General features: G+C 39.4%; 1 protein-coding gene across 6 annotated transcripts in view; it reads right to left on the bottom strand.

The window, feature by feature from the left end:
• The window catches only part of RAB31 (RAB31, member RAS oncogene family), a 122,432-nt gene that overhangs the window by 34,109 nt on the left and 72,001 nt on the right, over positions 1-16,322 (bottom strand). For all 6 annotated transcript variants that reach the window (XR_013995300.1, XR_013995301.1, XR_013995302.1 and 3 more), the window contains exons 4-5: positions 14,398-14,469; positions 13,165-13,271 (exon numbers count right to left, since the gene is read on the bottom strand). Coding sequence is in view for 2 of the 6 variants with exons in the window: in XM_081079041.1 (XP_080935167.1) it covers positions 13,165-13,271; positions 14,398-14,469 (179 nt within the window). In the remaining 4 variants the exon portion in view is untranslated. The remainder of the gene's footprint in view (positions 1-13,164; positions 13,272-14,397; positions 14,470-16,322) is intronic.

Below are 16,322 nucleotides of genomic sequence, written 5' to 3'. Positions count from 1 at the left end.
ACAATGATCTAAGCACTTACAGTTAAAGCACTTGACATGTGTACCCTGGGAAGAATTTCTGATCCCATGGGGCCTTGCTGCTTATTAATGTGTGTCCATAACTGCTTTTCACCTGCAGCCAGATTCCTAGTGTCAAGTTCTAACAAGCAGTGTCAGGTTCTCGCCACAGACTTAAATGGATTGTTTCTCATGAAAAATGTCAGAATTTGAATCTAATGAGGACTGTACAGAAAACATAGGTTCTCTAGGGGGACCTGGCCAGTCTTTTGCCTCTTCACACCCTCTTTTCAGACAGAAATTTAGGCTAGTCCTGAAGAGGCCAGAGGGAACCACTGGAAAGCATCATTAGCTCCAAATCCTCTGAGCAGAATCAAATCAACTTCCATTTTGCCCTGGTCATTCAGAAATTACTCTCCCTCATGGATCCTGTTCGCACTTCTTACCAGATGCAATATAGCATGATGGTCAAGGACATCGGGTCTGGGACAGAATAGCTGGGTTTAAAGCTGGGACCTACACCCTCTTAGCTACAGGACCTAGGACAAGCTCCTTAACCTCTGTGCCTCAGTTTCCTTATCAATAAGATAGAATGATTGTAACTTTTTCACAGGATGGTGAAGGTTAACATAAACTACTTATAATAGTATCTGGCACATAGGAGGCAGTCAGTTCAGGTTGGCAATGAGGATAATGATTGATGATGACTAACTTGCTTTCAGTTGATTACCTACGTCAACAGTATATAAATATAAGTAGATATTGTGCCATTTGGAAATAATCACTGAGATAGTTGTAATCCTTAACAGAAAGTAACATTTTGAAATTCTGAAATTTTGGGTGTCATGTAAAGTAAAAGGGAAAAGATTATTGTATCTTATAAGAAAATCTCCAGGAACAGAAGCTTACCACAGCCTGGTGACTCAGGCAGTTGGAGCTCCATGCTCCTAACGCCCAAGGGCGGGTTCGATTCCCACATGGGCCAGTGGGCTAACAACCAAAAGGTTGATGATTCGATTCCTCCACTCCCGCAAGGGATGGTGGGCAGCGACCCCTGCAACTAAGATCGAACACGGCACCTTGAGCTGAGCTAACGCTGAGCTCCCGGATGGCTCAGTTGGTTGGAGCGCGTCCTCTCAACCACAAGGTTGCCAGATGGACTCCGGCAAGGGATGGTGGGCTGCGCCCCCTACAACTAGCAACGGCAACTGGACCTGGAGCTGAGCTGCGCCCTCCACAACTAAGATTGAAAGGACAACAACTTGACTTGGAAAAAGTCCTAGAAGTACACACTGTTCCCCAATAAAGTCCTGTTCCCCTTCCCCAATAAAACCTTTAAAAAAAAAGTTTAAAACAAACAAACAAAAAACTTACCACTTAGCTCAGTCATACATTAGTTGATGACTTTTTAAAACATCCTCCCCCCACACTAATGACAGTTAGAATGAGCCACGTGTTTCTGGATTAGAGTCAGAGCATCAATATTAACTTATGCTTATCTTAATCTAGATACAGATGTATAGATATAGAAATAATTACATATATGTGTGTATACTCGAATTAGCACACATAAATATATTTTTTACTGTTTACTGAAACGGCCTAGACCCAATGACACCCCAGTAGCAACAAGCACACCCAGCCCAGATCTCGGGTTTCTAAACGCCATTCTCCAGTGAAAGGGCTAGTCGGAGACATGGCTAATTCTAGGGCTGTAGCTTAAAATATATAAGATGAACCTGGAACATCTTGTTGTACCAAAAAGTAAGGAAGTGCTCAAAAACCGAAATGATAGGAATATGCTATAGGGACACAGCAGCCCACAGAAAGAGATCCCAAAGCTGGAATACTGTGAGCAACAAATTAAATAACACAGTATTGCATTATAACCCAAAGTATAAAATAAACATCCATGAGTCCATACTGGTATAAATATATGACTGAATAAATAAATTAAGGGAAGAAAGGAGACAAATTCACCTGCAAAATTCCAAATAATTTATGTAGATACTTCTCCCTGAAGGAGGTGGAGCTGTGCATAGAGACTTCCTTCCAAGGACTACAATAAGGAGACAGAGTGAGGGGGTAACTCTACAGTTACCTCAACCAGGTGATCAAAGTCAATCTTTGATATATTTAAATATAAATATGATAAAGTAATAAAAATAGCACTTTATCTCTGTGGTCTTCCTCCCAAAAGTGCATAACCCCCGTCTAGTCATGAGAAACACACCAGACAAACCTTAACTGAGAGATACTCTCCAAAGTATCTGACTTGTATTCCTTAAAACTGTGAAGGTCATCAAACACAAAGGAAGTCTGATAAGCTGTCCCAGCCCGGAGGAGCCTAAATAGACATGACAACAACATACAATGTGATATTCTAGATGGGATCCTAGAACAAAAAAAGGGGAGGAGGACTAATGAAATCTGAGCAAAGTATGAACTTTACTTACTAATCAATATTGTCTCCTTAATTGTGACAAAGTTACCACAGTAATATAGGATGTTAACATAGAGGAACCTGGGTGTGGGGTATATGGGAACTCTCTGTACTATCCTTGCAACTTTTCTGTAAATATAAAACTATTCTAAAATAAGTTTATTTAAATATTTTTTAAATGAGTCATAAAAATAAACACCCACCACACACCTTCACCACATGTAGATACCAGCCTGACACTCCCCTAATCTCTACCGGACCACAGCACACACATCCACCTCCACACCATACGCTCTCATGAATCTTCTCTGGGGCCAACAAATACTGGTTAAAGAGATTCCAGTCCATATCGTAAGTCCAAGCCATTAATCAAGACTTATGGTAAAGTTGTAATCATTGATTCAGTGTAGTATTGGTATTAAGGATGGATAAGTAGGCCAATGGATAAGTAGGCCAATGAAACAGAACAGAGTCCTAGAAATAGGCCTGTGCACATGTGACACAGGATACATGACTGAGATGGTATGGAACATCGTTGGGAAAAGAATGGACTTTGTAGCCAACACTGCTGAGACAAATGGATATCTATGCAGGAAAAATTAGTCACCATATATAATAATCAATTCCAAGTGATTTAAAGACAGATAGGAAAAATGAAACTGTCAAGTTTTTTAAAGATTATCAAGATAGGGAAATATCTTTATTATCTTGGGGGAGTGGGAAGATTTCTTAAATAAGACTCACCCTTCTCCCCTCTCCTCCACCCCAAGAACTGAATAAAGGAAAAAATTAATAAATTCTATTACATAGAAAGTAAGGACTGTGGGTAATGAAAAGACAATATAAAGAAAGTGAAAAGATGAGACATAAATTTGAAGAAGATATTTCAACAGATACATATGATAAAGGAATAGCATCAAGTATATATATATTTTAAAATCCTATGAATAAATAAGACAAACTCAATAGAAAAAGTGGCAAAGACTTGAACAGACTCTTCACATAAGAGGAAACTTGCTTGAATGGCCAATAAATACATAAAAAAGATGCCAACTTCACCGGTAACTGGGAAATTGCAAACTGAAATGACTATCAGCTATCACTCCACACCCTAACATCTTACAATACAAGACTTGGTGAAACAGGAAGTCTCATGCAGCACTGGTATCCACTTTGGAGAACACTGGCATTACCTAGTAAAACTGAGCATGTGAACACCTTGTGACTCAGAAATGCTTACACATGGCACTATGAGATGCATGAGAATGTTCAAGAAGCAACGTTCATAATTACACCAAACCAGAAATAACTCAAATATCCATCAATAGTAAGATGGATAGATAGACTATGTTGCACTCATAAAACAGAGCAGTATACAGCCATGAAAATGTACAAACTACAGCTGACATTCATTCCGATGAACCTCCCGGGCACGTGGAATGCAAGAGACAAGTCATCATAGAATATATACAGCGCTATTCCATTTATACAAACTTCAAAAACAGGCAAACCTAAATCTATCACTTAAATACAAACATAAATAGCAAAGTATAAAGAAAACAAAATGATTGTCACAAGTCAAAATAGTGGTTAATTCTGGGTAGAAAGAAGGGGATACTACTAGGGATGGAGGCTCACTCAGTTACATCACTGTTCATCTTGCTCTTTGAAAGTCCTATTATTCTTTAAAATATATATAAATGTTTTACAGATTCTTCATTAAGAATACTTCAGGACTGAGAAAGAGAGAGAGAGTCCAGATGCTCTTGCTTGGCTCTTTGGGAGCTCAGTCTTCAGATCCTAGCCTCCGGCTTGACAATAGTGAGCGGATGCAGGCTCAGCCACAAACACAGCACTGGAACAAGGTAGAAACACTGATGGTGCAGCTCAGAGCACAGAACAAAGATGTTGATAGTGCGCCCTCTACTCCGCCTCTTCAGCTCACGTACAGAAAATGCTGCGTGCATTTTAACACTGCCCATGATATTTCCAGACCTTTCCGTGGCTTTTGATGTTCATTGACTTTTGTGCTTTTAGTATTTAGAATAAGTTGGATTTTTAATTATCTAGCATCTCAAGTTCTCTTATTTGGCTTGTATAATTTTAAAGAAACTCCTATACCCATTTTTGGCCCATTATTAAGACTAGAATCAGATTTGGAGTCACATGTAAGAAATGAAAGCAATTTATGCATTCTTAGTAAAAAACATTTATTTCAAAATATATTTTTAATCTACCGAAGACCTCAACTTTATCCATAGTTGAAACCACAGATGCCTGGTGATTTCTCACTTGATTAGAGTGTACTTCAGGAAGCTGCAGAAGGGGCACTTAGGCTGAAAAGTCCAGCTCCCACCCCAGTTTCCAGCTGTAGATTGCACAGGATACTGTATGAATCCTTTACTTGCTCAAGAATCTAAAATGCTTCCACAGCCTCCCTTGAGGTTGGCAAGTAGGTTTCATCTCTTTAACTGGTGGTGACTACGTGGGCATTGTGTTAAGAAGGAGCCTGAGGCCACAACAGACTCAGGAGAAGACAGTGCCATGACTGATGGGCAATGGGGCCATGGGTATGAGAGACACGGAAGCAGGAGGCAGGAGCATTGAGTGTTTGCCATCCTGACCCAGCACATCAAGTCCAAACCACTCTGCATACTTTTAAGCCATTAATAAACTATCCCCTTACTATCCAGTTATCTTTCCCCCCATTCTCCAGGCAAGGCATCTGGTAGATAGGCTAGATGTCCCCTCCCCTATTACACATGTCAAACTCTCCTCCCATCTCCATGCCTTTGTCCATTATCTCCCCTGCCTGGAATTTCCTCCTACTGGACTCATCCTGAACAGCCCAGCTTGTGACACATTTCATCCATGAGCCTTTCCAAATCACTCTACATGACTAGTTTCCCCTTCCTGAATTCCTTTGTCCTTTCTGCACCATGACTTTTGAACCTCTCTTAAATATAGTATTGTATTATTCATTAGATATTTTCCTCCCCTGGGTACTACTTTTGGCTCTCCAAGCTCAAGGGAAAATACTTTCTTCTCTTTTCTTGTACTTCCCATAGTACTTTCTGCACACAAAAGAACTACCAAAGATTACTCGCTAATTGAGTGACTAAAACCTGATAGGACCAATTTCCTTCCTCCTGTTCCACCGTAGTTTCACCTCTATCCCCAGATGCTCCCATCCCTGGAGTGCAACCTCTACTCCAGGAAAAAATTCTTGACTCACCAGCAGCAGCCCTACCAATCTCTCTCACTGTTTCTCTAGAGATAGCGCAAGTGTTGATACAAAGTCATGATCTTAGGGACCATGAGTCCATTCCTCAGAAAAGGTCAGAGGACACACATCATCCCTAATTATCTCCTGGGGTTGTGTTTATGGGAGATGGGAGGAAACTTGGGCAGAGAGGGTCAGTGATAGAAGAGCTGCCCCGAGGTGAGTAGAGGTGCCCACCACCTCTGAGTAGAAGGTTCCCCCACGCTCAAACCCCTAATTTCCACTATCACTTTTTTTTAAAATTGGGGACTATTAGAGAACAGTGTGTTTCTCCAGGGCCTATCAGCTCCAAGTGTTGTCCTTCAATCTAGTTGTGGAAGGCGCAGCTCAGCTCCAAGTCCAGTCACCATTTTCAATCTTTAGTTGCAGGGGGCTCAGCCCACCATCCCATGTGGGAATTGAACCGGTAACCTTATTGAGAGCTTACACTCTAACCAACTGAACCATCCACCACCCCTCCAGAAGCTCAGCGGCAGCTCGTTATATTCAATCTAGTTGTGGAAGGCGCAGCTCACTGGCCCATGTGGGAATCGAACTGGCAACCCTGCTGTTCAGAGCTCACGCTCTAACCAACTGAGACATCCAGCCGCCCCTTCACTATCACTTTTGTTGGGTAATTTCCCACTACTACCATTTGCAAGATAAAATATATTAAGCCTGAGAGCTTTTCTTCCATCAGCACTTCTACATGATCCCTCCCTCACCCCTACTGATTCATTCACAGCCCTAACGATGCCAGTAAAGGATGGAATCCCAAGGAAAAGCCAATAGGAGACCCTTGAGTAGGTCAAGTTAGAAGCTATTTGAGGAAGGCCAAAATCCAAATAATCAAGCAAGTCAGGAAGAATTTCTAGTTTGGGGAGATCAAATTACTGCTTCTGGATCCTGAGGAATGATGAGCCACTGTTTCCATTCTCCATGAGGTCTGAAGGATGAGACGGGAGCCCAGGCAAGTGTGGCCTACAGTCAAAGACCTGCACAGATCCCCAATTAGATTCCAGGACTTCCTGCTTCTTCCCTACCATAAACTCCTATCACCTAAGGCAATGCTTTTCCAACTATGGCACATGGACCACTTATAAGAGAATCACTTTTCGGCCGGCCCGGTGGCTCAGGCGGTTAGAGCTCCATGCTCCTAACTCTGAAGGCTGCCGGTTCGATTCCCACATGGACCAGAGGGCTCTCAACCACAAGGTTGCCAGTTCAATTCCTCGAATCCCGCAAGGGATGATGGGCTGCGCCCCCTGCAACTAAGATTGAACACGGCACCTTGAGCTGAGCTGCTGCTGAGCTCCCAGATGGCTCAGTTGGTTGGAGCGCGTCCTCTCAACCACAAGGTTGCTGGTTCGACTCCCGTAAGGGATGGTGGGCTGCGCCCCCTGCAACTAAGATTGAACAACGGCAACTGGACTTGGAGCTGAGCTGCGCCCTCCACAACTAAGACTGAATGGACAACAACTTGAAGCTGATCGGCACCCTCCGCAATTAAGACTGAAAAGACAACTTGACTTGGAAAAAAAAAAAGTCCTGGAAGTACACACTGTTCCCCAATAAAGTTCTGTCCCCCTTTAAAAAAATAAAAAAGAATCACTTTTCAAAACAAAACGTGTATTTCCTCAGCCTGCTCTTACCTACCGAATCAGAATCTCTGAAGCTGGATCCTGGAATCTAAATTTTTAACAAGTGCCCTACATGATTTTTACATTCATGGAACTTTTAAAATTACCAAAGCAAAATGACCGATCACATTTTTTTCGTTTCAAGACTTCTTTGCCTCAGTTCTTCCACCAGGCCCATGCAGTCTCTTGCTCAGCCTTTCTGAGAAGAAGGTTTCTTTTCTATGTAGACCCCAGGCCAAGTGTGCACTCCTCATAGCCAATGGAATTAGCCCAATGCCCTGCATTACTTCTTCAGAAACTCAGTGACCTGCCATGGACTCATGTTAGCTTTTCCTGCCATCTGAGTTTGGCAAATTGCACCATGTACTCTCTCTGCTCTGAGCTGTCCATGTTTTTCAAGTCAGCTACTACTCCAGCTCCTACATCATCACTTCAGTTGTGGTTCTCTCATTTTCCTTTCAACCGTGTATATCTCTAAAATGTCCCCAACTTTGCAATTCTTACATCAGCATCAGCAAATGGTACGGAGAAGGGGGTAGCCCCATTTCCCAGGTCTCATGAGGAATGGCACACTCTCTTCCCTGGGAGCTGTTACCAGAGCTTCTCTCCGAGGCATATCTTCAATGGGGAGGAAGATGAGCCATTGGAAAGTTGTGAAGTGACATCCCCTGAGCACCTACTGTGTGCAAGCTCAGCCCTCTCACATACAGTATCACAATTTCACTTTGCTTCCTCCCCTCAGATTCAGAGACTATACATGACCCCAATGTCACAATAATTTGGGCACTGGGAGATTTTGTCTCAAATTCTTCAAGACATTCAGGAAAATCTCTCAAAAAGATCAAGGGCCTAAAAAAATTTTTTTTTAATCTACACTAGAAGTCCTGAATTCACTGGACCAGAGGAACGCCTTTCACTCTAAGTAGTGTGGTCAGACCTTTATATCATCTTCTGGAACATGAATGGATATGAAACACACTGACTTGATGATGAGGCATCTCCTCTACGAAGCACTTCTGCACACAAATGCCTCAAGTGGGCTGAGTCAAGCTCAGGGAGTTAATTTCATTTAAATTCCAGTACCCTCTCAAAATATGCCAGGCAAACAAAGCTCCTCTTAAGGATTTATAAGCTTACACAACCAAAGTCTGTTAGATGAGACCTGTTTCTCTCTCTCTCTCTCTCTCTCTCTCTCTCTCTCTCTCTCTCTCTCTCACACACACACACACACACACACACAACCAAATCTACATACTGTCCCTTTCCAATAGCCAGTGAAAAATGAAACATAGTCTTCTGACAATTACAGGAGAGCAAAGTGTTTTATGGTTAGAGTAAAAGAAGGTCAAGGTGTGCTACATAAGGTCTGGGGTCTTGGCTAATTCCCCAGAACAATCATACCAGCAGGCAGAATCTGGAGTAGACAGATTGGCTGACCAAGAACCCAATTCCACTGCCATGGAAAGGTGTCAACAAGCCGAAGCCCATTAGGGTTGCAGGCCCTCTCATTTACCAGACTATTTCTGTCTAGAGGGAGAAAGTTTATACTCTGGGAAGGGACCAATAATACATCAGGTTTCCCCTTCCCTGCTTTCCTAAAAGGGAATTTTTAATACAGTTATCCAATTTTTCTTTTGTAAATTGTATGTTCTGGGGTAAATTCATCATTTATCCCAGTGTGTTTACCAAACTTTATTTAACTGTATATGTAATATATATAACATGTATATACCACTGTTTTAATATTTAGTTGTTTTTATGTTAGTCAGTTTTTTGTTAACTGAAAATTGTATAGAGGTAATTGTAGATTCATATGCAGGTAGTTATAAAACTTAATAGGAGAGGCTCCTTGTCGCTTTGCCCAAGTTCCCCAAATGGCAACATTTTGTAAAACTATGTTGCCTTACAGCTGCCAAATCGTTTGTTCCCGGACCTCTTCCCAGGATTTCACAAGGGAGTGCTTCAGCAAACTGAGACCTGATAGAATAATACTGGTCCCTCCCCTGGAGTTTAATGGATCCCCTGGAGTTATGCGCATGTGTGAAGGCACAGTATGTGCTGGAGCACAATGGGGACTTTCAGAAAGAAAGCAAACAGGCACAAAATTCACAGATCTTGAGATTAGCAAGCTTTTCTTCCTCATTTGTTAACCAGTAAAAGCTATGGTTGGTCAATTTGGGGCTCAGTCCTTGAGGCTTGCACTCTATTTTTGGCTACTGTCTTTCTTAACCCTGCACCGCCCTTCTCACTTCCCACAGCTCTTGTGGTGCAGGACGCGACAAAACTATAGTATAATATCACAAACAGGATATTGACATTAATTCACTCTATCTTACTTAGATTTCCCCAGTTTTACTGGTACTCGTGTGTGTGTTCTACACCATTTATCACCTGTGTAGGTTTGCATGTCCACTACTGCAGAGAAGATACTGAACAGTTTCAACATGACAAAGATCCCTCGTGCTGCCCATTTATATCCATGCCCACTTTCCTCCCCCTCCCCTGCCCACATCGTCCCTAACCATAACTTCTGGCAACCACTAATCTGTCCGCTATTTCTAAAATGTTTTCATTTCAAAATGTTATATAAATGAAATCATACATTATGAAACCTGTGGAATTGGCTTTTTTCACTCAGTATAATTCCCCTGGAGGTTTGCCCAAGTTGCAAGTTGCACGTTATCAGTAGTTTGTTTCTTTTTATTGTCGAGTAATATTCCATAGTATGAATGCACCACAGTTTGTTTAGCCATTCACCTTTTGAAGGACATCCGGGCTGATTCCAGTTTGGGGCTATTATAAATAAAGCTTCTATGAATATTCATGTGCGGGGTTTGTGTAAATGTTTAAGTTTTCATTTCTGTGGAATAAATGCCTAACAGTACGATTGTTGGACCATATGGTAATTGCATATTTAGTTTTAAAAGAAATTGCCACACAATTTTCCAGAGTGGCTACACCATTTTATATTCACACCACCAATGTGTGACTGATCCAATTTTTCCCCGTCCTCACATGTTTGCTAATGGTTTCTAATTTAATTCCAATGTAATCTGAAAACATACTTGTATGCTTTTAATTATTTTAAATTTATTGAGGTTTATTGTATGGCTTAGCATATGGTCTATCCTGGAGAATATTCCATGTGAGCTGAGGCTAACAAGTTTTTAATACTTATTTTTATACTTGCTATTCTCCCTTTGAGAGTGAGAGAGAGAGAAAGAAATGGCAGGCCTAATATTGAGGGTTTTCGGCAGCCAGCTACAGTCATGGGCTACTTAATGACGAGGACATATTCTGAGAAATGCATCGTTAGGCAATTTCATTGCTGTGTGAACATCACAAACCTGGATGGTATAGCCTACTACAAGTGCACTTATACAAACCTGGATGGTGTAGCCTACTATACACCTAGGCTATATGGTATAACCTACTGCTCTGAGGCCACAAGCCTACTAAAATGTTGCTGTACAAATCAAGAAGAGATTAAATCAAGCACAAGAGGACATGATACAAAATTGGGAAATGGGCATGATGTTTCCTTGTAGGTGACAGAAACATTCTAAAATGAGATGTAATAATGACTGTACAACTCTATAAATATACTAAAGTTCATTGAACAATATTTTTAAAACAGATGGATTTTATGGTTTGTAAATTATCTCAATAAAATATATTAAAATTTTAAATCATATATTAACAAATGTTTAAAAATTTACTAGCATCAAAATAATTTTTCTCATTGACTTAAACAGAGGCTTGAAGGAAGAATTGCAAAGGGAGTCACTTCTTCCTGCATGATTCAGTAACAGGTAGCATTTAAAATAACTCTGAGTATAACAAAAGATACATATTCCACACTTTAAACCACAACCGCAGGATCTTGAGAAACCACATTCAGATCTCACTGAGCCCAAACTAGTGGAGAAAGGCTATTACCCAGAGAACCTGGACTCATGGGACAGTGGCCCCATGATGTCACCACTGGATGTAGTAGCTAGATGTGGGCTTGGATTGTCTCCCATTGGGGATGGAGAGGCTGAATTTACGGTTGGAAGTGAGATGGATGGATTCTGCTGGGTAGGCATTTTGCAAATTGTATATATAGGAATTGGCTGGCAAAAAGGAGAATGCCTGCTGAGGAGAATGCTATACCAGTGCATTAAAGGAGAATTCCACCCTGAGAAATCGTGTGTCTTTAGGTGCCACTAGCCAAGCCAGCATGTCACAGACATGTTTTGTCTGTCCAGACTGCACTTTTCTAGGAACTGTCCCTCTTCCAAACCAGCAGCCCTCCCATTCTCACGATTAAGGTGGGAAAAATCATTTTCTACTGCCCAAGTCCCCGCCCTTAGCCACAATGCCTTGTCATAATGTGGGAAACCCTTCCATGACAATTTAGACTGGAAACAGAGAATGCCAGACCAATATCTTTCCAGAGACTAAAGATGGAACACATCATATACCAGAGCTAAAGGCAGCTCTGTTTTTTACCCTGTGGATACCAGTACCTTCCAATAAATTCCTCTTTTTCCTGAAATTAATTTCAACTGGTTTTCAGTTCCATGTAACCAAGAGTCCTAATAATTCCGTTCAAGTTTAAATTGCTTTCTCCTTAAATTCTAGTGCACCAGTTCTCCCACAATACACAAGGTTTAGTTCACTTAAAGTCACGCCTTTTACAATTCAGTGGTGTCAGATGATAGCACCTCCTCTCAGCAAAGGCCCTCTCTACCCACCCCCATCCCTTCCAATGACAAAAGTTAAAGCAATTCTGCTGGGAATACTAGACAAGCAAGCTGTTTTAGGATTACAGTAAAGAAGGTAGGGATCTGAATTAAGTCTGGAGAGTTTAAATATTTGTCTAGCTCCCCGAAGAACAAATGATTAAGTGGTGTTGATGGCTGTTATTATACACCAACCTGATGCAATGTGATATAAAGCTTTTGAAATCCCATAGAAACAGAGTAATTTGTCAAGGGCCACATTAAGAGCTTTTTAAAGATCTGTTTTCATTGTTTTTTAACTTTGGTTTAATCATATTCAGATTAGCAAAACCCGAAACTCGATGTCATTGTCTTTATGAAAATAAACTACTAGAATTGCTGAGAATTAAATTAACCCGGGGGATGAAGATAACACAAATTCACCGTGTCCTTATTTACAACATGTTTATTCGGTAAAAATAGCTAGCTTATCAGGTTAGACAGATCTCTAGTCTCTATCAGGTTAGATCACATCTCTAGTCCACGTGGACTGGGTCTCTACAAACATCTGTCCAGGTACAGGAATTCCACAATCCACTGTCTCCGGAACAAGCCAAAGTGTTCATATCTGATGCATCATATTCAGATCTTAGAACAAAATAGTGAGGTTATATAATTTTGACCACATCCTTAAATTAACGTCTAGAACTAAAACAAATAGGGATGCTCTGGAAAATGTTAAGAATCTAACTCTCCTTACCATATGAAAGTGTTACTATAATGGTAATAGTAGTAATGATGACAATAATCACAGAAAAGGTAACAAAAATAATAAAACCATGTCGTCCAAAAACATCTAGAGTCAGGGATGTAACTGTGCTATATATAAAAGATTTGATTTTAATATTCATTACTGTGTGGTCCATCAAATTTGCATTTCCATACTATTTTCCCTTAATTCTATTTTGATTGAATAAATACACCACTTTGACCACCACAAGTGAATGACACAAATTAAATTATTACACTGAGAACACAGACATTACAGCTTTTTGCATGTAGACATTCAGGTATGGAAGATATTAATACACACAAAAATTTTTAAATGCATCTTACCTTATATCTGAGAGATCACATTTGTTCCCAGCAATAGCCATTACAATGTTTTCTGGACCGTGTTCTTTCAGCTCTTTCACCCATTTCTTCAAAGTATGGAATGAGTCCTAAACCCAAAGTGTAAATCAATCATTGAAAAGACCCATCAACATAACAGAGTTATACGTTTTATAACATGACCCTATGCATATAAACCCTATGTATTTCATACATAAGTCTATATATTTCACCCAAGTAGAAAACAAACCTAGCACAATTTAATGGAGAAAAATATTTTCAGGAGACTCAACGTAGATCAACACACTACATCTATCTTGGCATAAATTTTAATATTAGCTAAATTATACTTCGGTAGCCTGTAAAAGATTCCCTTTTCTAAAACTGAAGCTTGATAAAATGAAGAAAATCCTACTTGTAATTTTCTCCTATAAATAAAATTAATTTAAAAGTATAGCCTTGACTTAACTTGAAAAAGGATCTCGTCATAGGACTAAGACAATGCTCATACTTACTTCAGGAAAGAAAAAAGAAAAAACTACACACACACACACACACACACACACACATTTTAGAGTCCTGTGCTCCTTCAGCTCTTCACTCACAACTGTCCTTCAGGAAACAAGCCAAGGTAGATACCACATTTAGGTATAAGTGGTCAGGAACTCAAGGATGTAACTGTGATAGATCATTAAACTATTGGTCCTGTGCACTGAGTCAGCACTCCAGGAATGGGAAAAAATGTCAGCAAACTACCGTAGTCATTTGCTGATGGATAGCCAAGATCCTCAACACGATCACTAAAAATATATTTATTTTATAAGTACACAGATACACTATACATACATGAACATTTTCCTTGGCATTTTAAGCAGTGTGATTGAAACACTAATAGAAAATATTCTATGATTATAAAACATACAAAACATAAAAATAATTTTCCTTTTCCTAAAGAGCTGACATTCTGGTGAATAGTATTAGTAGGAATGCCCTTAACTCTACAGTCAGTTTTAAAAGTGAATGTTCATTGTTATTTATTTAATTTAGCAGATAAGCCTGAAATGCTTCATTACATATAGGTGAAATAAATATATAGTGTTCATTATCCCCAATCACCACATTATGAAATCTCATTCCAGGCTACCGTCAAGACTCAAGCAGTGAAGTCTCTGCTTTGGTCTTTATAAGACAGAGAATCACCATAAATCACCTAAATTCTAGCAGGGTCATTCTTACCTGTTTGGTAATATCATACACGATGACAGCTGCAGCGGATCCACGATAGTACATAGGAGCCAGTGAATGAAACTGTTTAGAAACAATGATTAGTTTTAGGCCAAAGTGAACACATTTTATGCAATCCCAAATTAAATATAAAGCTTTATCCTACATCATCCCTGTAAGATCCCTGAATTCCCCCTAGAATTTTCCCAGGGTTCATATTAGATTATAAATTTTCCTCCTCAACTGCACACACGCTTGTTGTTTATGGACCGTGAAATTCACTCTTGGGCAAAGGCCAAAAATAAATTTTATTTTAAATGCTAATATCCTATGAAATTTCTTTTCTCTACTGTTCATCATTTATTTAATATGGTTAACCTAGGGCAATCTCATTAGAATTACACAGCAGTAAGAAAAAGATGTTTGCCAAGGGGAGGAAAAGAGGAGACTGGCGCAGATCACAAGACCCTTGCTGAGCCATTAATGAGGAACATTGCAGCAAGGGCACCTCGGCAACTGCCCTCAGGTCGGGATGGCTGCAACCCTCGCGCGCATGACAATGGTAACAGAGATGAGCTTCATTCCAAAATGTGAACAAAGCAAGTCTCTTCAGTCACTAGAATCATTTATCCCTACACAGGATAATTATTCTGAGGACATACAGGTTTTATGTATATTTTGAAAAATATATCTTTGAATATATTTGAAGAGTATATATTGTAGAGGGGTTTTGAAAGTCAATAATAAAAAGATAACTCAGCTCAAAAGAAAAATGGACAAAGAATAGATAGATAGATAGATACATAGATAGATAGATAAATAGATAAACAGAGATATAAATTATCAATGAGTATTTTAAAACGTTCAATTATAATAAAAGAAATGAAAATAAAAGCAATGATTGAGGCATTTATCAATTTATTAAATATTTGAAAGATTTATCATATCTAGTCATTGTGGATTTGGAAAGGGAGGCACTCTCATAAGCTACACAGGAATGTATTTTAAGACCATCTTATAAAAAGATGCTCAACATCACTAATCAGGAGAAAAATGCAAATCAAAATCACAATGAGATATCACCTCACACCTGTTAGGATGGATGTTATAAAAAAAAAATAACAAGTATTGGTGAGGATATGGAAAAAAGAGAATCCTAGTACACTGTTGGTGAGAATTTAAACTGGCATAGCAACTATGGAAAATAATATGGGTATTACTCAAAAACCTAAAAATAGAACTAGCATATGATATAGCAATTCACCTTTAAGGTGTATACCCAAAGGAAATTAGTAATTCAAAAAGATAACTATACTTCTATGTTCACTGTAGTATTATTCACAATGGACAAGACACAAACAACCTAAGCATTCATCAACAAATGAGTGGATAAATAAAATGTGGTAGATATATACACAATGGAATATTATCCAGCCTTATAAAAGAAGGAGATCCTGCCATTTGTAACAACATGTAAGAACCTGAAGGACATTACACTAAGTGAAATAACCCAGGCACAGACAGGAAAAAACTGCATGATCTCACTTATACGTGGAATCTAAAAAAGTCAAATACATGGAACCAGAAAGTACATCAGTGGTTACCAGGAGCTTGGGGAGATGAGTGGGATGGAAGATGTTGGTCAAAAGGGGCAAATCTGCAGTTATGTGAGATGAATAAATTCTAGAGATCTCATGTATAGCATGATGACTATGATTAATAATACTGAATTAAATCTGGAAATTTGCCAAGAAAGCAGATTTCAGGTATTCTTATCATTTTTTAAAGGTAAATTATGTAAAGATGTTAATTATATGAATTTAGTAATCATTTCACTATGTACATGTACATCAATCATTATGTTGTACACCTTAAATATTTATTTTTTATTTTAAAAAAGAGAGACCTTTCAAAGACACTGTCAGTAATATATATCA

This window comes from Rhinolophus hipposideros (assembly GCF_964194185.1).
Source record: "Rhinolophus hipposideros genome assembly, chromosome: 17".
NCBI lineage: Eukaryota > Metazoa > Chordata > Mammalia > Chiroptera > Rhinolophidae > Rhinolophus > Rhinolophus hipposideros.
The sequence above is the reverse complement of the archived record's forward strand: the minus strand, read 5'-3'. Positions and strand labels throughout refer to the sequence as shown.